Raw genomic sequence first — 21,942 nt, 5'->3', positions numbered from 1 at the left:
ATTACATTTTCTTTCTTATCATTACACACCTATTTAATCCATTACTTTTTTGATTCACCACTTTGTGAATTATCAGTATCATCTTGCACTTGTGCAACACCATCAATTTGTTCGGGAGTTTGAACACCTGGTTCATTCTGTTGAGCTGTTGTTGCCGTCCTCAACTTATCTCTAATGGCATCGGTTGATCTAATTGGCTCCAATACGTATGGACTGTTTTCTGGATCTTGATCATCATCGTAGTAAGCATATTCACCAATCTGAGCCAAATCAGTACCTAACATCTCTTCGTCTTCGTGTAATCTGATTCTTAAAAATGGCACTCTGTCCATCGCCAACAACAAGATTGACGTAACAACAAATGACCATGCAGCAACTGAAACTGACCCTGCCAATTGATATCCCAATTGCTTCCAATGATGGTTCATCCAGCCGCCATCAATCTCAGTACCATCAATCATGGCCACGTAATCAGCAGCAAACAACCCAGTCATGAAATTTCCAACAAAGCCACCTACTCCATGCAATGCCCAAACATCCATACCATCATCAATTCCCAAGTATTGTTTTAAATCAACAGCAAAGTTGCAAATAATACCAGGGACAATACCAAAAATGATTGATGTGTAAACTGGTACGTAACCAGCAGCAGGGGTAATACCAACCAAACCAGCAATAGCACCGGTACACAATCCAACAGTCGACCATTTACCACCAGTTCTGAAATAATCAACAAACATCCAAGTCAAGCCACCACAAGCAGCAGCAATGTTTGTATTAACACAGGCATACCATGATCTCATCTTGGCATTACCAGTAGAGCCACCATTAAAACCAAACCATCCAAACCAAAGGAAAACAGTTCCCAACACAATTGAAGAAACCGAATGTGGTTTATATTTGGGAACTTTTCCTTGAGTCAATGGATCATGCCTCTTACCCAACCAAAGCGAATAAGCCAATGCAGCGAACCCAGAATTTTCATGAACTGGCCCACCACCAGCAAAATCCAAGGCACCCAAATTGAATAACCATCCATTACCACCCCATGTCCAGTACGCAATAGGTGCATAAACCACAGTTAACCAAATAAACAAAAACACCATCATCGGTCCCAACCTAGCTCTTTCACAACCAGCACCCACCATCAAAATCGCAGTAACAGCAGCAAACATACCTTGATATAAACAAAACAAAATATCAGGCACAGTGGTAACAACACCTGGCGCACCCAAGACATTTCTTAAGCAAAAATTTTGCAATGTTCCCAAAAATTCGGATCCATTGTGAGCAAAGACTAATGAGTATCCCCAAAAAAACCATTGGAAAGCAGTGACACAAGCTGCCATCAATGCAGCCCACATTAATGAAAGAGCATGTTTTTTTCTCGATAAACCTGAATATAGTAAGCCAACACCAGGTATCATAATCCAAACAAGTACTGACGCAGTACCAATCCATGCCATATCGGCAGAATCGAATTGAGTATTTAAATCGACTTTGAAGACATCTCCTCCAGTTCCTTCACCTGTAAGTCCCGAGTCTGCCATTGTGTTTTAGAAAATACTTTGTTTGAAGGAAGTTTTCTAGCTAATATCATTACAGAAGAGACAAAGAAAGGAAATTTGCATGATATTTATATTCAGCCTATCCTGTACCGTCAATTTACGGGTGATAGAGATAAGAAACGACAAAAAACGATAAAGAAAAAACAATTTCTTCTATTGTCTTTGAAAATTATAAGCCGTATTACAGATTAGTCAAAGATGTGCGTGAATCACATGAAAAATAGCCCACTCCCCAACTTTACTCACTTCATTGTTTCCATTTTTTTCCTTGGCATTGGCGTGATTCTACGTGGGTATTCAAAGAGAGGATAGATTGCTATCCTTATCTGCAATAAGAGTGTTCAATGGTGTGATCCAAACATACACCTAACCACTGTTGCAAAAAAAGAAAAAAATGCTACCACATGAGATCAACTAATTGTCTTTTTTTTTCTTGACTAAAATTCCACAAGATCGTCCAATCAAATTGCACGATTAGAAGAAACTTAATTAAAAAAGAAAAAAACATCTTTAAAGATAAGCAATATGCAGGACAACTTTTTTTCAGTTTTTGCAACTCTCATATGAAAGAAACCCAATTACGAGTATACGAATCTAGATTTTGATGTATCGTAAATGCAATGGGCCAAAGGGACAAGAAACATTCTCTTGAAAAATCATGACTGTGATTAGTGGTGATGCACGATCAATGACAAGTAAACGATGCCAATCCTGGGCAAGCTTGGAGTCAGACGAATCGCAACAGCACCCACCGCAAATAGAATGAGTCCCTCGGATTGATTCGAAAAAAATAGTCTATGTCAGTGCCACGATCTAATTTGTCTTGTGTTATGCAGATGTGCATATGGTTATTTCCAACTTTATTGCACGTATTCATTATCTTTAGCTGCATTTTATGCATCGGTTGAAACAGAATTACCCTTCAGACATTTGCAAAGCCTCGTGTATAGATCATTGTAGAAACATGCAAGTGGTCAAAAATGAAAATGGATGGCGTTAATACAACAATGTGATAGGAATTCCTCATTGTCCTTTCGAAAAATGCTCGTCTATCAGTTACCATTGTGCAATTCTCTTCTTTCTCCTACAACCCGGGGAGAAGATCTTGACAATAACAGTTCCTCTGTTGTAGTTCCGTTTACTTGTGACGGTGTTATCGCCGGATATAAACGGGAAACTGCATTATTAACTGGAATCTCCTCATTTTGTAAGTAAATTACATGCATAAGTACCTAGAATTACCTTGTGTGAAGGAGACTATCAACACCATTGCAAGGGAAATTAACAAAATGATGTCTGTGGATCATGAAGGTACCGGAACCGGCCACTATAAAACATATCCGGATTTGAATATCTGAAAGTTAACGTGCACGTGATTTACTCTATTTATCATCAATGACGATACATCGTGAACATGTAATAACTATATAATTACAGAGTCCTCTGCTATGATTTTGTTCAGATAACCCCTGTTTAAGAGGCTGTAAGGGGGATGGCGGAATGTTTATTCAACACTTTACAAGTTTGGGAGCGGTGATCGATAGAAAGGTTAGCTACACTGTGATCAAGACATCCGCCCTTCATCCAAATGAGCTAGCTCAGCTCCATTAGCCTTAGTGCCATGATATTCGGTATTGCTACTCCATTGGAGGAAGTTTTCCCAGGTTATCCGGTAAATATAAGTATGACTTTTAGAACCGAAAAAAAAAAATTAGACCCGTGGCGTGCTAAAAAAAACAATTGATTTGTGCACGACCTTGGTGAACCATCCAACCACGAAAACAAAATGAACTTATTTTCATCAACAATACTGAGTGGGGAGGGAGAATCCATTAAAGATAGATTAATCGCCACATTACGTAAAGTCTCCACTGGTTGTTATTCATCAATAGCACATTGAGATTCCTTTTTTTTCTAGATCCTTCATTTGATTAACCTACAATCTAAATATCTCAAGATGGAGGAGGATTCTTACAACTTCGCAACCACTATATTAACATCAAAATCACCCGAACAAGCTGCTGCAATTTTACCTAGCATTATAACTGGATCCACTGGATTAAACAAGGATTTGTCGTCATGGTTCAACAACTACAATTCAGCAATTGGTGCCCATAATGCCAACTTGAGACAATTACTTGAAGAGGCTAAAAAGATTGCTGGTCGAAGCAGCGTTGGATTCAACAATTTCCCTCGCAATTGGAACTGCTTGGTGAACGCAGTACAAATGGAGTTAAAAGACAATGAAATCTTGCAAGAGAACTTGAAACAAGATGTAATTATTCCATTGAAGAACTTGGTTGAAAATGATGTCCGTATTTCGGAGTTAACCATTAATGGACAAGAATTGACTGAACTTAGTCAACATTTGACTAAAGAAGGCGAGTATCAGTGGAACTTTAAAGCCCCTCAAGCATTTCAAAACTTGGAAGCATTTAAAAAGATTGAAATTCAATTAATGTTTAATGTCATTTTGAATTACTTCCAGCTCAACAATGCGAGATTAAATAAGGAAGTGAAGAATAACGAAAATTCAACAAATTACTTGTTGGGAAGTTTCAAGTTGGACAACGAAATGAAAAGTCAATTGGACTATATGCAGAATACACAATTTCAATTGCCTCAACAAATTGCTAATCAGAATCGCTCAGGGACTACTGGATCGAATTCAGCTGCTGGATCAAGCACAACTCCGGCAAAGGAAAGAAGAAGAAGCTCATTTGGTCGTCTTGATAAACATGCAGGTGCCCATGATGAAACTTCGCCCAAAAAGTCATCCAAATTGAAATCGAGGGTTGGATCTATTTTTGGCAGAAAAAAGAAGAAGGATCAGCATCATACACAACTTGAATCTACTATTGCTGAAGATGCATCCATTTCCACTGATGCATCAACCTCACGATCAGCACCATTGTCGAGGAACAACACCTCAAGATCTTTCCTTGGTAGAGAGCAAAGATATGAGTCGCCTGCCACAGATCAACGCCGTCCATCCCATGCTAGTCAAACTCTTTATCAACATGAGCAACAACTGCAAACTCCATTCCCTCCTTTGACGCCAAACAAGCCGTCACTGAATCAGCAACCTCAAGTAGCTCAGCAACCACAGCAACCTCAACAACAATTGCAATCTCAACAACAACCGCCGCAGCCTCAACAACAACCGCAACCTCAACAACAACCGCAACCTCAACAACAACCGCAACCTCAACAACAACCGCAACCTCAACAACCTCAACAGCAACAGGCATTTGGATCCGGAATCGCCCCCCAACAATTTCCTTCCCGACAACAACAACAACGGTCAAGCTTCTCCACGCAGCCTCTTGCAGCCCCAAGACAAGGCTCCTTTGCATCGCTGCAACAACTTGGTAGTTACAAGGATGCAGCATTACCAGCCACTCCAACAAAGGACAGAGCTCCCACTGGGCCCTTTAACCAACAAACCGATTCTCCAAATGTTGTTAAATATGGCACTGACGAGGATGATGATGATGATGACAGTGAGGACAACGTGAATGCAGGTAGAAGATCCTCATTACTTGAAAGGCATCATTTAGACAGCACTGAACAAGGCGAAAAAGGTGCTGGTGCTTTTACTACCCCACAACAACTGCAACCTTCTCATGTTGCTGGTGGATTACTTGACCCCAATGCGAGAGCAAGACAAAACAGTGATGGCAAGTATTCTTTCGAAGCTGGTGATGATAACAAGCCAATTTTGGCGTCTCCAAGAAGTGAGCAGAATGGATTTAGTGATGGTGACAGGATTTCTGAAAGTATTGCATCAGCGCGGGGAGACAGAGGTGTTGAAAACAGAGATTTTGATGCAATTTCTTCTAGAGATGATGAATCTTCGAGATTTGTCGGGGAGTTTGGTGGTGGCGCAACAGCAACCTCACCAACAGCTGACAATTTTGTTCCACATGGATATGCTTCATCCAACACTACTTCTTCATTTAGTGGATTTGGAGGTGCTGCTCCACCAAAACCCCCACCATCAAGAAAAGTGGTGCATCATGACACAGCAGGTTCGGTGAGAGATTCTCACATGTTTCATAATTTGCCAGCTGCAACCACAAATAGTTCTATACGAGATTCATTTGTTCAACCACCAAGACCTTCATCAACAAGTTCACATGTGAATAATCCGTTTGCGGCGTTAAAGAGACAAGACACTGGTACATTGTTGAATAACGATTTCAAGCATTTCAATTTATCAGATGCCACTATTGGATTGAACACGTCAATTGCTGAAATTGTCAATGCAACTTTCAAAGATGGACAATTGAAGTCATCGCAAGTTATTGGCGAAGTTGCTTTTAACTATAATGGACATCCAAATGAGGAGTCAATTGTTGTTAGTATTCCCCACGATTATGATAGATTGATTGTCAACAAGACGTTTATTGAAGAATTGGGCGATCATGATTATAAGCTTGATCCTGCTTTGATCAGTTCAAAGACATTGGGTGGATTAAAGTACTTGGCCAACGACAATCACGTGCCTTTACTCGTTCAACAGATTTGGAAATTTGAGCCTCATCAATCAAGTTTGATGATTAGTATCAGGTCAAACGTAAACGAGACTCTTGAGATTGAAAATTTGATTGTTTCAGCCGCTTTGAATACCGATGTTGTAGCCACTTCAGCATCATCTAAACCACAAGGTGCATTCAATAAAGATAAGAACAGAATTACTTGGAGATATAATCATCCAGTCGTGTTGAAGCCTCATGGTGAAGAGAAATTGATTGCTAGGTTTATGACCAAAGGACAAGGGTCTGAACATGAACTGGGCGTGCAATTAAAGTTTACTATTGGTAACCCAACAGCTGTCAAGTACTGTTCAATTTATAACACTCAAGGGGAAGAGATTCCTTCATTTAGAAACCTTGTCAGTGGACATTATGCTAGTCATTTTTGAATAGTTATGGAGAGTATCGCTTCCTATTCATATCGTCGTCAAGAGACAGGTTCATCTTTCATAGCCTTTTAATTGTATAATATATGTATAAGTTTTTCCTTTTTTTTTGGTTTTATTTCATTAAAAACCACTACATAGTAATATCACAAAGCTTTAATCACCTTTGGATCTTTCTTCACCTTTGTTCAACCCGTCATAAGCAGTTTGTAATCCATTCAATTGTTTCTTTAAAGCATTGATATCCTTCTGTTTCAATTCAATCAAATGTTTCACTTTGACAATTTCCTCACTATCATCACTCTTACCTGTTTTCGATCCATCATCTCTCTCAGCAATCAATTCCCTATACAATTTCTCCTTCAATACCAATTTCTTGACAATAGAAGCGACAGTATAAATACCCATCAACAAATACAAAATTGCTCCCGACAAGTACAAGTTCCGTTGACTATAAAATTTGCTTGCCAATTTATCGTAATTGACAAACCCTTGCAACACATCGTTCTCTTGCACTCTACGATATTTCTCCAATCGTTGAATACAATCATAAAATTGTAATGACATCAAAGTGATGCTAAACATGAGGAAAATTCGAAAATTTTGAGCAGTGGTAATTTTGGTGTACAAGGTTACAATTTGAGATCGAACCATTAGTGGGAGTGGGAGTACGAAAAGTAGCAATGTAATCATTTGGAAAATCATGGTACCAAATACCAACAGCATTTGAAGACTCATTGTGGGTAACGCAAGTTGATGTTATATCGATTGGCTTTTTTCAAAAGTAAATTGAGTTAAATCAAAGTGTATCAATTTTAGAAACTTAGTGTTAGTTATAAGCGTGAACAAACTTGCTTATCTTTCGTCAATTGAATATTTATGGGTTGCTTGTACTGTATTGCTTTGCTGTTTTTGAATCCAATACTTTTTTTTTTTTTTCAAATAAATTGCCACTGCGCGAGGGTTATCCCCGTTGCAAAATATGAAATTTCAAAAGAGTGGCTGAGTTAGGTAAATTTGAGAAAGAAGGACGCAAATGTGTTTGGGAGACTAATAAGTACTTTCGCAGAGCCCGATATATTAGGGCAACTACGCCCTTCAACCTTTGTGTTTTATGAAGTAATTTATGACTTGAATGGGGGAGGAAGTGAACGAACTGTCAGACTATCTAAGACAGGCAAACGTCATCTAAGTCATGAAGACGGAATCATTGAAGAGCTTGGTGGGTTGATCAACATCCAATTATGGCTTAGTACTGACTCCACCTTAGAATTTGAGGATAGATAGAAAAGTAAGTCATCCTCCTTGGTATAAATGTTGGTTCTGGGTTTGACGTGGGGCATTTCACAACCGGATTGGCATTCACAGTCCATTAATGAATAGTGCAACTAATAATTTGAATATGCGAGACATTCAACGTCCCAAAAAATGGAGCCATATCAGAAGTATGAGTCCTTCAAAAAATCAACGTCAGCATGTCATCTATGATAGAACTGTTAGGATCGGGTAATAATGTACCAAACAAAACGCTATGTACCCTTGATCATCTGTTTTGTTGGAAAAAATTTGGTGGTGGTTAACTTACGCACATGAATCGATATTTTGTTGCACTACAATATATACATTTACGAAACTGCGTTATAGATCAAGTTCTTTGATACATGTATACTGCTATTCTCTATTCTCCCACCTAATTGTATTTCTCCACTGCTCTCTATAACCCAGTAACTCTTTTGGCATAGTTATAAGCGACAACACTAAACAACACCATGCCTCCAATTATACACCAAAACCAAGCCAATCCGTCATAATCTTGTCCAGGAACAAGACAGTTCATACCCCAAAGGCCAGTAACCACATTAATAGGAAGTACAATCGTACCCAATATCGTCACCTTACCCAAAATGTCATTAGTGTCATTGTTGACTTTTGTCATATCGATATTAATCTGAGCAAGATAATTGGAATGGAAACGAGCAAGCAATTTCTCATAGTGGTTCAACGCTCCTATCATGGTGACAATATGGTCCTGAATGTCACCCAAATACATGGCAATTTCCAGTTGATGACGATCAATTGAGCTATTGTCGAGGTCATTGAACCTTTTGCTGAACCCCTTGATGACATCAGCTTTTGAGCTTAGGAGACGAAGGACTGACATGACACGTTTACGGCATTCTCCAATACGACGCAACATATCACCTTTACGTCTCCAACCTAGAATACGTGATGATCCGGTATCGGAAGTAGATGAAGAAGATGAGCTTGATTTGGATTTTGTTTTAGTGTTGGAAGACCGTAAGAATCCAGTATTGTTGGCATCAACGGTAGACTTGGATCGTTTGCGCCAAACAAATACATTTTCATGTGGTTCTTGTAATAATTTGTGATGACGACGAGAATGACTGCGTTGGTGTTCATGTGTTGAAACTTCATCTTCAGAGTCAGAATCGTCAGAATCTTCATGCTCACCCGAATGCATACGCAATATGGCATCTTCGATTGAATTGACTTCAGTTTCAATAGTTTCAATCATGGGAGCAAATGAATCGGTTATGTCATCAATCAATGCATAACAAATCCAATCTGAAGACACGGTCAAGTAATCCTTCAACATCCTGGCTCTTCTTCTCACATTTATAGGATGGGGAGTAGCTGAGAAATGGAATGTGATGACAGCGTGTTTGAACACAATGATGTACATGTTCAAAGGCAGCAATTCACCTTCTCTAACTTTCTTGTTGCGTGATCTAACCGAGGTGGATATGGGTTTTTCATGAATTGAAGGTGGTTTCTTTTTCTTCTTCAAGAAGGATCCAAACAAACGAGTCATTTTTGAAACCAATCCATTCTTTTGATGCTGACCATACAAGCTTGAGCCATCGGAGCTATTCTCATACATTTCTTGCAACTTGTTGTATCTCTTTTCTTGTTCCTTGGCTTTTTGTTTACGGCGTTCATAAACCACATCAAAGGAGGTGAAACATATAAAGTAATAGTTTTTAAACAACTCAACTTTTTCTCTAGCTTCACCAAGGAATATATCCTCCGTAGTCAAAGGATGAATACCAAAAGTTCTTGAAATCACCTTCATTTCTTCTTCGGTTGGGTCTAAAATGTCAAGCCAATAAGGTTCTACACTCGTTGAATCGCCACTGGAAGCAGGGATTGGACTCTCATTGCCCAATCTTGTCGATTTAGTTGTAGGTTGCAAGTTATTGTTACTTGAGGATAAGGAATCCTGTTGCTTGTGAGTAGCATGTTGAGTTGAAGTAGACTCACTCACTGGTGTTTTTTCCCATGGTCTAAAAAGCTCAACTAATCTATCATGAATAGAGACTTCCGGATCATCACTTAGCAATCCACATATTGTTGGTGCGTGTATAGTTTCAGGTAAATCTTCTCTAAAGTATGTGAATCGACACAATTCTCCCTTCTTTTGTCCACGCAATGTTCTTTGGGTTTGCGACAGCATCTGTCTCTTGTTCAAAATGGTTGGGATCTGGTCCTTTGATTTCTCCCACGGTTGTGTCGGTGTTGGTCGAATTCTAAAAGAATCATTGAGTGAGTCCAATGATTCAATCTCATTAACTTTGTAGTTGTCCACAAGTGGTGTGTTCTCATCAACTGCTGCCTCGTCTAGTGCCTCTTCAGGTAAAGCTACTGGTGGTTGTGGTCTAGGTGGAGAGTATTTATTAATCTGTGAAGATCTCCTTTTACCATCATGAACCACATCTTTCCCAAAATTTACTGATTGAATAACTTGATCAATCTCTCGCTCGTGATCTTTTTCCTTTTCCATTTCTTCCAACTCTTCAACAACGTATTCTTCCATAACTTGTAAATTGGGCCATTCGTCTCTCTTTTCGTCCTCTCGGTCATAATCGTAATAACACACGTCGTCCAACGAAGTAGAATCACTTGAGTGATCTGATGATGGATTGGATTCACCGAACTCCATCGAATTCACTGAAAATGCGTCATCACCATCCACGTTGTAGTCGATATTGGCGTAATGACCAGGTGAGCCTGGGCTTAAATTGGCGTCGTCCCTTCCAAAGGGGTTATTCCAAGACTGAGACCTTGCAAGTTGTCTTTGTTCGTGGGCAAACTGATCCATATCAACAGCAATGGCAGTTGGTGATTGAGCCTCTTGCTCTTCATCTATAGCTCCACCACCACCACCTGATGATGACGAGCTTCTCAATAACAGCTGCAAGTTTCTATTGGTTAGTGGTAAAGTAGGTGCAGTTGAGTAATGGGTAGGTCCTCTGGGGGTAAATCGGTTGCTGTCACTGTTGCTATTGCTGTTGGCGTTGTTGTTATCATCGTTGCCATTACCACTTCTCTTGCCCGTGGTGCTGCTTCTCTTGAAAACGTTTCCATTTGTTGATCTGCGTCTAGACCTTGCAGGTGAAGAGTGTAAATGAGCCAAATCGTTGTGTACTCTGTGGTCAATATAAGAACCAGAGTTTATTAATCTTTCTAATGAACTGGTACTTTTGTTTTTATTGCGGTCTCCAGTGTTGTGGTTGGTAGTTCCTCTATGTTTTGCTGAAGCTGTGTGATCATTTAAGCCCAGTTCAGTTCTAATGGAAGGTGTATCACCAACCTCTATCATTGAACGATCTGGTGTATCCATATTCAATATTTTATTAGTTGTGCTATTAGTACTGAGTAGTAGTGATATTATTGTTTGCGTGTATTAGACATGCACTTCAAAGGTAAATAACACTGTCTTGATTTTCAGCAAGTAGTCATAATCTGTCTTTCAAGAACAGTATGTATAAGATAAAAAATTTTTGCAGAATATGTGTATTTACTCTGTTGTGAAATGTTTTCTTGATATTCCTCACTCTTTTATGGTCCCTTTAGTATTTTATTTTTTTGTGTTATCTATCAAATACAGTGAAAAGTTTAAAAATTTTCATCACCAATAGCAATCAAAAAGAGGAGGAGTATTACAAAAGACATGTCATGTTGAGATTAACAACTACTCAATAAAGATGCCTATTAGTGAAAACATCAACATCTACTATACTAATTATACAACTGTCCCTTGCTAGTACTTGTATCGTATTTTCCCGAGATCTTTGCTTCTCTCAAATTAACAAGGATCTATGTGTACCATTGCTGTATTATTACCCTTTTACTGCTTTAATGTTCTCTCTGTGTTCTTAAGGTCACACGATGCTTAATTTTGGCACAAATAAAGCTCCATCGCCTTTTAAACACTTGTACGTTCTGAAATTCTCCTTTCAATTTGGCTCTAAGCGACAAAAGCGAAAAAAAAAAATCTCCTCATTACAAAAGAAGGAGCTTTGATTACTATCCCACAACACAATATCTCTCCAGTCGACTCTACAAAAACCATTTATGGCATTTTAGCTCTTTTCTAAAACGCGACTTTGCCTTAAAGTGACACGAGCGAGTACTCGGAATAATCCATCCTCGACGTGTTGTATTACTTTTGCTTGTCCTTGAAGAAGAGCGGCGCAATTGTTCTTTCTTTGTGGCAAATGCTGAAAATTTTGTGACTTGGTCACGTGTAGAAGGCTTACGTCATCGAGGAATATGAAGCCTCTTTTCGAGTCATAGCAGAGGCATAAAGGATGCTAAAGGAATAGACTCGTCCTATCTACATTGACTCAATAACATTGAATCTGTTCAAGTACTACTTATTTGCCAACGTATATCTATACACCACCTAGAAAAAAATACGACAGATACGAATATTAATCATCTGCCTCACTGACTTCTTCTTCTTCTTCTTCACGATCATCCTTTTTTTCGCCTTCATCATCACCCGCAACGAAATCACCATCAGCATTATCATTGTCATCGACTTCGACTGCGATCGCGACTGAATCACCCGCGTCTTTCTCTTCACCACTAATTGCGGCTACTCTACGTTGTTCCAATTTCTCTTTCCCCTTCTCGTCAGCATCATTGCCCTTCTCCTTCCTTACGTCCTTCTTCTCCTTTTTCACTGGTTCGGACTCCTCTCTACCACTCTTTTCGATTTTAGCCTTTTTCGACGCGGCTCCTCCATTCAACCCATCCAAAGCATGTTGAATCCTATTATGAGCATCAATCAACTTGTAATACGTGTCTTCAGTCAATGATATCCCCTTTTTACCAGGTTTCTGATCGCCATTTGCATCAGTATAGAACTCTCTAATGTCAACTAGATTAACATTGTTGAATTTACGCACAGTAACTCGCTTTTTGGCGTCTAGGTTTATGATTGTTTCTGGCGGGTTATCTTGTTGTTGCGTGGACTTGGCTGAGCCGCCATATGATCTCTTGTATGCCATTAGTTGTGTTTTTTGGTAGGGAAGAAAAAGAGGTGGCTATAACGCGTTTCGCGGATCACTGCAAAAAAATTGAAATATTACCAAAAGAATGATACCTCTTTTACTCTTATAATGGCATATTACTCTATTAAATTGCGTCACTTCAATCCTACAGGTGACCGCTTGGCCACGATTCATTGAAATGGTCACCCAAGTCAGATTGGAACTGCTTAATCAATTGCGTATCAGTATCACTCAACCCACCATTCCTTTTCAACAACTCAAATGCATCAATAGCAACATTCAATTCATGTAAGTTTGAAACCCCTAAAACAACACTTGATCTACGCTTGATCATCCACTCATAAATGGAATACTTTGTAGCCAATTCTGCCAATTCAACTCTATGTTGTAATTGCAATTGCTGTGCCAATTCATCAACCCGTTGTTTCAATGCTGTTGATGCTGGATGAAATGAGTGCGTTGGTTGTGATCGTAATAAAGACATTGACAAGATCAGTCCGTTCATGATTTTATTGACTCCAGCATCAGTTTGCAATTTGGGGGCAATGTCAAAAAGGCTATTATTCTGAATACATCCATGACAATACGACATGACTGCATCCAAGGGCGCCCCATTATTGACTTGTTTCCATTTAACAGCAACTGCATAAAGAAATTGGATTGGGTATCCAGAAACTCCGATGTTCTTAACAATACCTTCATTCTTCAAACTTTGCAACTCATGCAATGCCTCAATCACTTCATCAATAGTAACAAATTCAATATCATGCATATATACTAAATCCAAATAGGTAGCTTGCAATCGTGTCAATGATCTCATTACCGATGCACGTACCAGTTTACGTGAATAATCAAATTCATCAAGTTTGATACGACCAGCTTTGGTACATATATAGTATGATTCACGAGGTACGTTCAATTTTGATAAAGCTTGACCCAATATCTCTTCTGAAGGGCCATAGTATGGTGATGTGTCAATGGCATTGTAACCTAACTTGAATGCATGTTGTAAGATATCCTCCACTGGAAGAGATTCCGGGTTGGAGTGGTATTGATAGTTGAATACTGCTCCACCGATTATAAATGGAGGTAGCCCATCTAGTGAATGAGAATGAGTAGGTGAGGGTAAAGGAGAGCTCATGAAGGGGCTCGTGGGAGTGTACGTCAATTGAGTGGTAAGCGCAGGTCTATTCTCCGAAAGCGAATTCTCACCGTTTTTCACTTTCTTTGGTACAACGCTTTTGTGCACAATTCTCTCACTGCAAAGTTGCAACAAGGTGGAAATCTACATTATTGGACGCTTATAATACAATATAATTACAAAACACGTATACACGTTACCATCGCCATCAATGTTCAATGATATAGTTACCTGGGACCAACCCAATCTTCCCATTATATTCATCACAATTTGGACCCAATTCACAAACATACCAACTATCTTCTTGTTTATGAATGATGTACATTTGCCATCCCTTGCGGAAATACAACTCGCCATCTTCTTGTGGCTTGAAAGAATATCTTGCTGTTGCTTTACTTACGTATGTCTTGTGATTAACAGGAGTGATTTTAGGCTGTAGCATAAATGGAGTATGTGGTTTGGTGTTGGTTTTGGGAGATTTGGGCAAACCACGGTACTTATATTGGTCGTAAGCTGATGATGACGATGATGATTGTTGTTGTTGCGGTTGTTGTGGTGGTGGATGAGTTTGATACTTTGGTTTTTCAACAACATCAATCATTGACTTTGGACGTGAAAAATTTATCGAATCGTATCGTTGAGCAACTTCATCATGATCATCAATATAGTCTGATTTGGGCCTTGGCTTAACTGGACTTGAACCATTACTTCTAACTGACCTTCTAAATTGATTAACATCTCCATCTCCGCCTGAGTTTAAATCTTCTAGAGCCTTGGCAATGAAGTCAATTGAAAAATCTTTCATTATTGGCACTTTGCCCTGCAGTTTTGGTGCTTCATTCAATTGTGGATGATGATGACGCTTATTAAATTCATTAGTGGCTCTTCGTGTAATTTGTTCCTGCATCTCTTGTAATTGTTTCTCTTTTCTCCTTGGTGATGCCCAGTTTCGTTCAGAACTATAGTTTGATGATCCTTGACTATTGGCCAAAGGGTCATTTTTAACTGAAAACAAGTCATTTTCTGGGTTGGAGCTAATTGTTGAATGTGTCTTGTGAGATAACAAATCCACTGGTGGTTTCCTCAGAGGTGTTTGATGTTGCTGGTGTTGTTGTTGTTGCTGGTGTTTGTATGGTGATAAATTAGATGGAGATGTATTTGTCGTCGTTGGTGGGGCAAGTGACTTATGGGGTGAGTTGTTGAATAAGTTAGCTTTTGATGTCGGTGTCATTTCAACATGTCCATTAGATATCGGTGGAAGGTCCTTGGCAGGAGTCGTGGTGAATAATTTTGCCCTCGGGGTTGGTGTCATATTGTGATGACCATTGGATATTGGAGGTAGTTCTTTGGAATTATCATTGTATAGCTTACTTTTCGGAGTTGGCGTCATTTCATGGGGGTGAGCTGTCCGAGTATCCTTAACAGGCGAGTACTGTGGTGTAGACGATTCACGACCATAGTACTGATCAGCATGAGACGATGGTATGGTCCCCGCAGTCTTGTTTGACGAAGACGAGTAAGTGGAATACGTTCGCGATAGTATTTCATTGTGATCAGGATTATGTAAGTTCAGTATTTTGTAGCCAATGGTGGGCTCGTCACATCCAGTCATGTAATCAACAAATGGTGGATCATCATACACTCTGTTGCCTGTACCATAATTATTACTAAATTCTTGTATATCCGTTTGTGGCTGCACCAAAGCAAATGTTGATCTTGCCAAATCCACCGACTGATCTAGGTCAACACACAAGGTAGCTATGTTATTACAATATGTGAAACAATTGATTTTCATAACCTGGATTCGTTCAATCTCTAATTTGTAAAAATCGTTTATGGAGATTGTCCAATCCTTTTGGTAAATGTCATTGATATCTTTGTAGACTTGTATGGAGTATTGATAATGTTTAACTGTTTGATTTATTGAGGATGTCAATTTATGGTACTTGCTCTCATTCTTTTCCAATTCTTTGCCCCAAGTTGTTTGGAGCGACAACTTGAGAGACTTGTAGGCTCTGCACTCTTCTTGATACTTGTCTTTATAGTGATGCAAGTCTTTCAATGCTGAAGCTCGCCTTAGTATTACTTTGTTCATGTGATGTTTCAACTTGTCCACTTTCTTGACATACAAGCTGTGAAATTTTTCCAACTTGTCCAAATTGGATTCCATTAAAGACTTTATGAATTTGGTATTACAATCAATCATAAACTGATTTTCGATATGCAACTTGTCGAGTGATTTTTTCATTGAGCCTGTTTCATGGGTACCCAATGGGAATTTTGACGATAGTTTTTCCAATCGTCTAGTGTAATCTCTTTCAATATTGACTTTTTCATGGTAAAATTGTATGAGTTCATCAAGGGTTGATAACGCATCTTTTATTCTTGTTGTTATTATGTCAAAGCTTGCCTCCGGGGAAGACCCCCAAAAGTTGTTGACAAAATCTGGGTAATCAGGGGGGGTGGTTGTGTCTTGTAACCTCATTAAGGAAGCAAAACTATTGTATGAGCTTCAGTAGGTGTTGCCTTTGGATCAGCTAAATGTCTTGAAGTACAAACTGATAAAGTGTTCAATTACGTTTAAAGACCAAATCAACTTTCATCACTCTCATGTGTTTGGTTTCGTACTTTATTGTACATATATAATGCAATATAATCGCTTTTGTTTATAATTCTTCCAAATTAGGAAAGTGTCATTTCACCAGAAAAGTGTCGTAAACATATATTTATAGACATCTATTTTTATGACACTTCACGTGATGCACTAAAATCGGATAATGCCGTGTGTGATGTTTTTTTTTTGTTAATTGCGCTTGAGCTAGAAGAAACGAAAAAAAAATGAATCACCGGTCCGATATGAATCATATCAAATGAAGGCTTCTAAGCCAACTTTTGCTACTGAACAACATAGAAGTGCACATTGGAGGTTACTACAACTTATCGTGATCCATGTGTACTTATCCGATACTCTAAGAAATATCTTTTTACGTGGTGTAACTTACCATCAACGAGCCGAATATATCCATACTCTTCTGCCCCAGATTAAAAACAATTTGATTAACCGAGCTTAACTTTTTTTTGATGTTCTTGTCTTTTTTCTTCAATGCAATATCCCATCTATAAAACTGATTGAAAAATACTTAAACTACCTCAAATATTCTATTGACATCCTATCTTTTGTATACCATATCACACCTTTGAATAGTACCATCACGATCACAAACATAACTTCTCCTCCCCTATTTGTGTTATAGTATTATCCACGTTTTTTTTTCCACTATGACATCAGAAATACTACAAAGGATAAAACAGCATAAAGCATACATATGGCTGAAAAAAGTATTTGATTTTCTACTAGGTCAGTGGTTCTTTATACTTCTAGGCGTATTTGTTGCCCTCGCCCACTCATATCCTGAATTTGCCAAGGAAGGTGGTACTGTGAAAGGAGAGTATTCCATCGGGTATGGAGCAGTTGCTGTTATTTTCCTCATTAGTGGATTATCCATGTCAACAAAACAACTTATTGTTAATGCTATGAATTGGCGAGCTCATTTCACCGTGTTATCGATGTCTTTTTTAATAACTAGTGCCATTATTTATGGATTAGTTTGCGCCATCAAAGCATCACATGACGGACAAATTGATGATTGGCTACTTGTTGGGTTAATTGTTACTCATGCGTGTCCAACTACTGTTTCATCGAATGTTGTCATGACAAAACAAGCTGATGGCAATGATATTCTAACTTTGTGTGAAGTGTTTATTGGTAATATCTTGGGAGCCTTCATAACTCCAGCATTGATTCAAATGTACTTGACAGGTTCGTGGGATTTTGGTAATCCAAGTCATCAAACTGAAGGAACCAGCTCAGTAGGGGACCTTTACAGAAATACAATGAAACAATTGGGATTGAGTGTATTTGTCCCCTTGTTTGTGGGACAAGTTGTACAAAATGTGTTCCCCAAGCAAACAAAATGGGCATTGACCACTTTTAAATTGAGTAAAGTTGGATCATTTATGTTGTTGTTGATTATGTTTCATTCATTTTCCACTGCGTTTGCACAACATGCCTTCACTAGTGTCTCCCATGCATCAATTATATTTTTGGTGTTTTTCAATATTGGCATATACTTGTTTTTTACCGTTATTGCATTTGTTTATTCACGACCTTTTTTCGTGAAACGTTGGTTATGGGAGTTTCCCAATGAAAATTCATCAAGAGCTTATCGTTGGACATATAAAGTGTTTAATCCATTTTACTACAATAAAAGGGATACTGTGGCAGTAATGTTGTGTGGTCCGGCAAAGACTGCCGCATTGGGCGTTTCATTAGTATCGTCACAATATGGAGCTCATAACCCCAAATTGGGAATCTTGTTGGTACCATTGGTCTTGTATCAAGCAGAACAAGTTATGACGGCGAATTTTCTCGTGACATTGATGAAGAAATGGATTCATTATGATGATGATAAAAAGAAAGCGTCTGATAAAGAGAGTGAATTGAGTCATCGAGATACCGATGAAGAAGATAGGGAAGAAGTTGAACAAGAACGTAGATTAGAGCAAGAAGATGATGAAAGGGAGGGACTTGAACATGCTATTAGTCGACACAATGACGAAGACACGGTTTCTTATTCTACCGATTCGAATGTAAAGAGGTAACATAGAATTTTTTGATAGATTTGAATACAAAATATAAAGTCGTGATTTTGCATAAGTACTTACTGCTTCTCAATACCCTTTTAAAACCCAAATTCGCCCAACTCCTCTTCCAATTGGTTTATCGTGTCGGATATCTCCTCTTTGTTGATAATCAATGCATCCAACTCATCGAATTTTCGATCTTTGGTAAACTGTTGAATTTGGTTCTCAACCAAGAATTTTTGTTCATTCAAAACCATCAACTGTTCTCTCAATTCACGAATTTGTTTCTTGGTTAATCGGGGAGCCACTGCTGTCTCTTCCTTTTTTGGTTTCAATTGTTGTGGTTTGTTCTTATCACTAATGGCTTTAAACTCCACCAAATTATCGTGAAGAAAAGTACCCATCCCTTGATAAATGTTCAACAAGATCCTGTTATACTGAAGATACTCCTCACGTACTAACAACGTCTCATTTTCCTTGTAAAAGAACTTTTTCTTGAAATAGAGAATCAGATTCTCCAAATCCTTTAAACTCATAGTCAACTTGTGGCCTGTTTTAGCCTCATCTTCTGTACTTGTTCCTTGTTCGAACGCAGGCATGATTTTCTCAACATACTGTTTTTGGGCAAGCATACCTTCATATAGGGCAAAAATCTCTTCATAGTGGAAGTCATTAGAGTCATATTCTCGTTTCCAGTCATGTAATAGTGAGTTTTTACAATTGACACAACATCTGAATCGTAGATCATCATCACGAAGATCAAACTCGTCTCTAAATTTAGCTGAGTAGTTTAAGTTGGGTAGCTTCTCAACAAAAACTGATAATGGAACAAACATGGAACAGTTACGTCGTACGCCGTTGGAATCGTCGCACACGATTTCCCCACAAAGACGACAATGATGTTTTCTAATGAGAAAGTTAAACTTGGTGAAGCAAATGGTACAATTGGTCACATTATTATCCATGGCCCAATTGGCTCCAGTGATGCTCTTTTCATCATCATCAACCATTTGAAACAACGACAAAATCGACCTCTTTTCAACACTTTTCTTTTCCACCATCAAATTAGCCAACTTGATGAAATTACGCTGCACTTTGGTCCGATGCAATTTGTTCAAATCCAATTGCTCTTGTCGTTTGTTGACAAACTCCATTGTTCGATCTCGGAAGTTCACTTCAGTCACTCTACCTCCTTCAAAACACGTTTCACAACATCGACACCAAATTCCATCTTTTGAAGACTCATACTGTGGTAACCTTTCATCCCCAACAGGGTTTCTTAGTTTGACACGATAATGAGTATGATCATTGCAAAATAAATCTCCACATTTGCGACAATTGACAATGCCATTCTTAACGTTCAATCTCTTGCCACATAACTTGCAAGTTAGTTGTGATTGCAGTTGTGACTGTTTCCAATGTGAGCGAGTAATACCATTTCTACTAGGCGATCCAGGGCTGGTATCTCTTTTCGTAATGTCACCTATACTGAAACCCTTGTCTGATACAGAAATCTTGTTTATTTTTTTGGTTGGTGTGACAGGATTACTCTTTGACGGCAGTTTGGTCCTATCGCCCAAGGGCAGTTTGGGGTCTGATTGCCTGAACATGAGGTTGACATATGTTTGATTGAAATTTGGTCTACAATTATGAAGTGCCTTTCAAGAAGACATTCTTAAGACGAGAGATTTGTGTCAAATATTTTTATTTAGTGACGCAGTTTTCATTGCCATGACATCGGCTTTTTTCCAAAATCTATACAACTTTTACAAGCACAACGGTTATATCATCTTCTTTACCGCCCAGGTACTTTTGACCAGTCAATCTAGACAACTCTTGAGCAAAAGCGCTGGGGAAATTGGCATCCTTACTAACTTTAACCACTTCACTGACAAACTTCTTTGCAACCTCATCCAATCTAGCATTCTGCTTGTCTTCCAAATGGTCCTTCAAAAAGATTTCAATATCTTTAGGTACAACATTATCGGTAACTCCATCAGTAGCAAACATGACAACATCTCCCTTTTGCAAATTCCATGTGTATTCATCGGCCAATTTAGGTTCATCAATAATGTATCTCCTTCCCTCCATGGCTGCTTTTTTCAATATATGTTGAGGGATCTTGGCCAATTGAAATGGTGTATTGAAATTATGGGTTTGGAAATTTGTCTCCTTGACAAGCTTGTACTCTCTGAACAATCCACACCATGAATCGCCTAGATTTGCAACATGCAATTTTAAATCGGGAGTAAACACTCCCAAGCATGCAGTAGTACCACCAATCTCTACCTTTTCAGACTCCAAAACTTCTTTAAATGCATTGTCCAAAAGTGACTTTGGAGTCGTTGTTGCATCCCCAGTATTCTCAAACCCTTTCCTCATACTTGAACATAGTTCCCTAGATATGGCAGACGAGTCATAACCTGCTTCAGACCATCCTCCAACTCCGTCTGCTACTCCAACTGCAATCGATCCGTCCTGAACTTGTGCAGAAACAAACAAATTATCTTCACCAGTTGGCGAGTCCAAAGCCGGACTTGACTTGGACTTTTTGAACATATTTGAGCTTGGTTTTCTATCTTTGGGTTGGTATGCTACGGCAACATTGTAGTTGGAAAATGTAGTTAACGCACTATCGTAATTTAGCGAAGCGGTACTAGTTGTGGCTGGTGGTGTTGACGTTGAGTGCGCATTTGATGTGGTTGATGATGAGGAAGTTGAATATGATTTGCTGCTACTATGCGAGTTCCATGAAGACCCACTGTTGCCGCTGCTGCTGCTGCTACTTGATGAGAAGCTTGTGAATGAAAACGATCGTGTTGATTGGATGGTTGATGATTTTAGTATACTACGACCAATTGGCAAAGAGCTTTTCGATATCAATGAAACCAACATGGCTAAAATAGCTAATATGAAACAATACTTGAAGACTCTAGTTGGCAATATCATGTACTCATAGGTTTGTAAACAAAACCTATAATGTTGTGATTGGCTCCAAAATGAATTCTCTTTTGCTTTTTGGAGCGAAAGAAAAATGAGTGTAGTAGTATGATCGGATATATAAAATTTTATACTGTGCACGTGATAGATTTGAAGCATGATAGTACATTTTTGCAACCACGAGGATTATGGAGCTCTCGCAAACAAGCTTCAAAGTAATCTCATTTGAACGTAGACGTGTAAGCTGTCTCGATGTATCGAGCTGAAATAGATTGTAAATTTGTGGACGATCGAAAACAAAGTTACTACAACTGTACAGATAAAACATCTTGAAAACCACAAATTGTAACAGATTTCTTGCAAAAATTATTACACTTCCACCAGTTGTCATATTCCTTCAGAAAT

General features: G+C 38.7%; 10 protein-coding genes across 10 annotated transcripts; 2 read left to right on the top strand and 8 right to left on the bottom strand. All coding sequences in view use genetic code 12, as the record gives it.

Annotated features, from left to right (window-relative positions):
- Positions 1 to 41: 41 nt before the first annotated feature.
- Positions 42 to 1,550, bottom strand: MEP2 (ammonium permease; the record flags this gene model as incomplete). Its single annotated transcript, XM_036811184.1, has 1 exon — positions 42 to 1,550. The coding sequence occupies one exon, from the start codon at positions 1,548 to 1,550 to the stop codon at positions 42 to 44; it is 1,509 nt and encodes a 502-aa protein (XP_036667647.1).
- A 1,975-nt stretch (positions 1,551 to 3,525) lies between these two features.
- Positions 3,526 to 6,495, top strand: CPAR2_402860 (uncharacterized protein; the record flags this gene model as incomplete). Its single annotated transcript, XM_036811183.1, has 1 exon — positions 3,526 to 6,495. One exon carries the CDS (start codon positions 3,526 to 3,528, stop codon positions 6,493 to 6,495), a length of 2,970 nt encoding a protein of 989 aa, XP_036667646.1.
- Positions 6,496 to 6,648: 153 nt separating this feature from the next.
- CPAR2_402850 (uncharacterized protein) lies at positions 6,649 to 7,230 on the bottom strand (the record flags this gene model as incomplete). The annotated part of the gene is made up of 1 exon (XM_036811182.1): positions 6,649 to 7,230. One exon carries the CDS (start codon positions 7,228 to 7,230, stop codon positions 6,649 to 6,651), a length of 582 nt encoding a protein of 193 aa, XP_036667645.1.
- Positions 7,231 to 8,206: 976 nt separating this feature from the next.
- On the bottom strand, positions 8,207 to 11,134 carry MNR2 (putative Mg(2+) transporter; the record flags this gene model as incomplete). The annotated part of the gene is made up of 1 exon (XM_036811181.1): positions 8,207 to 11,134. The coding sequence occupies one exon, from the start codon at positions 11,132 to 11,134 to the stop codon at positions 8,207 to 8,209; it is 2,928 nt and encodes a 975-aa protein (XP_036667644.1).
- A 1,093-nt stretch (positions 11,135 to 12,227) lies between these two features.
- Positions 12,228 to 12,809, bottom strand: CPAR2_402830 (chromatin-binding transcription coactivator; the record flags this gene model as incomplete). Its single annotated transcript, XM_036811180.1, has 1 exon — positions 12,228 to 12,809. The coding sequence occupies one exon, from the start codon at positions 12,807 to 12,809 to the stop codon at positions 12,228 to 12,230; it is 582 nt and encodes a 193-aa protein (XP_036667643.1).
- Positions 12,810 to 12,957: 148 nt separating this feature from the next.
- On the bottom strand, positions 12,958 to 13,953 carry CPAR2_402820 (D-arabinose 1-dehydrogenase (NAD(P)(+)); the record flags this gene model as incomplete). Its single annotated transcript, XM_036811179.1, has 1 exon — positions 12,958 to 13,953. The coding sequence occupies one exon, from the start codon at positions 13,951 to 13,953 to the stop codon at positions 12,958 to 12,960; it is 996 nt and encodes a 331-aa protein (XP_036667642.1).
- Positions 13,954 to 14,161: 208 nt separating this feature from the next.
- Positions 14,162 to 16,438, bottom strand: HOF1 (formin-binding protein; the record flags this gene model as incomplete). Its single annotated transcript, XM_036811177.1, has 1 exon — positions 14,162 to 16,438. One exon carries the CDS (start codon positions 16,436 to 16,438, stop codon positions 14,162 to 14,164), a length of 2,277 nt encoding a protein of 758 aa, XP_036667641.1.
- Positions 16,439 to 17,232: 794 nt separating this feature from the next.
- Positions 17,233 to 18,615, top strand: RCH1 (Rch1p; the record flags this gene model as incomplete). The annotated part of the gene is made up of 1 exon (XM_036811176.1): positions 17,233 to 18,615. One exon carries the CDS (start codon positions 17,233 to 17,235, stop codon positions 18,613 to 18,615), a length of 1,383 nt encoding a protein of 460 aa, XP_036667640.1.
- Positions 18,616 to 18,695: 80 nt separating this feature from the next.
- Positions 18,696 to 20,207, bottom strand: PEP7 (Pep7p; the record flags this gene model as incomplete). Its single annotated transcript, XM_036811175.1, has 1 exon — positions 18,696 to 20,207. One exon carries the CDS (start codon positions 20,205 to 20,207, stop codon positions 18,696 to 18,698), a length of 1,512 nt encoding a protein of 503 aa, XP_036667639.1.
- Positions 20,208 to 20,352: 145 nt separating this feature from the next.
- PTC7 (type 2C protein phosphatase) lies at positions 20,353 to 21,546 on the bottom strand (the record flags this gene model as incomplete). The annotated part of the gene is made up of 1 exon (XM_036811174.1): positions 20,353 to 21,546. One exon carries the CDS (start codon positions 21,544 to 21,546, stop codon positions 20,353 to 20,355), a length of 1,194 nt encoding a protein of 397 aa, XP_036667638.1.
- Positions 21,547 to 21,942: the final 396 nt, after the last annotated feature.

The sequence above is a fragment of the Candida parapsilosis genome, contig 006372, assembly GCF_000182765.1.
Source record: "Candida parapsilosis strain CDC317 annotated contig 006372".
In the NCBI taxonomy this organism is placed as follows: Eukaryota; Fungi; Ascomycota; class Pichiomycetes; order Serinales; family Debaryomycetaceae; genus Lodderomyces; species Lodderomyces parapsilosis.
The sequence above is the reverse complement of the archived record's forward strand: the minus strand, read 5'-3'. Positions and strand labels throughout refer to the sequence as shown.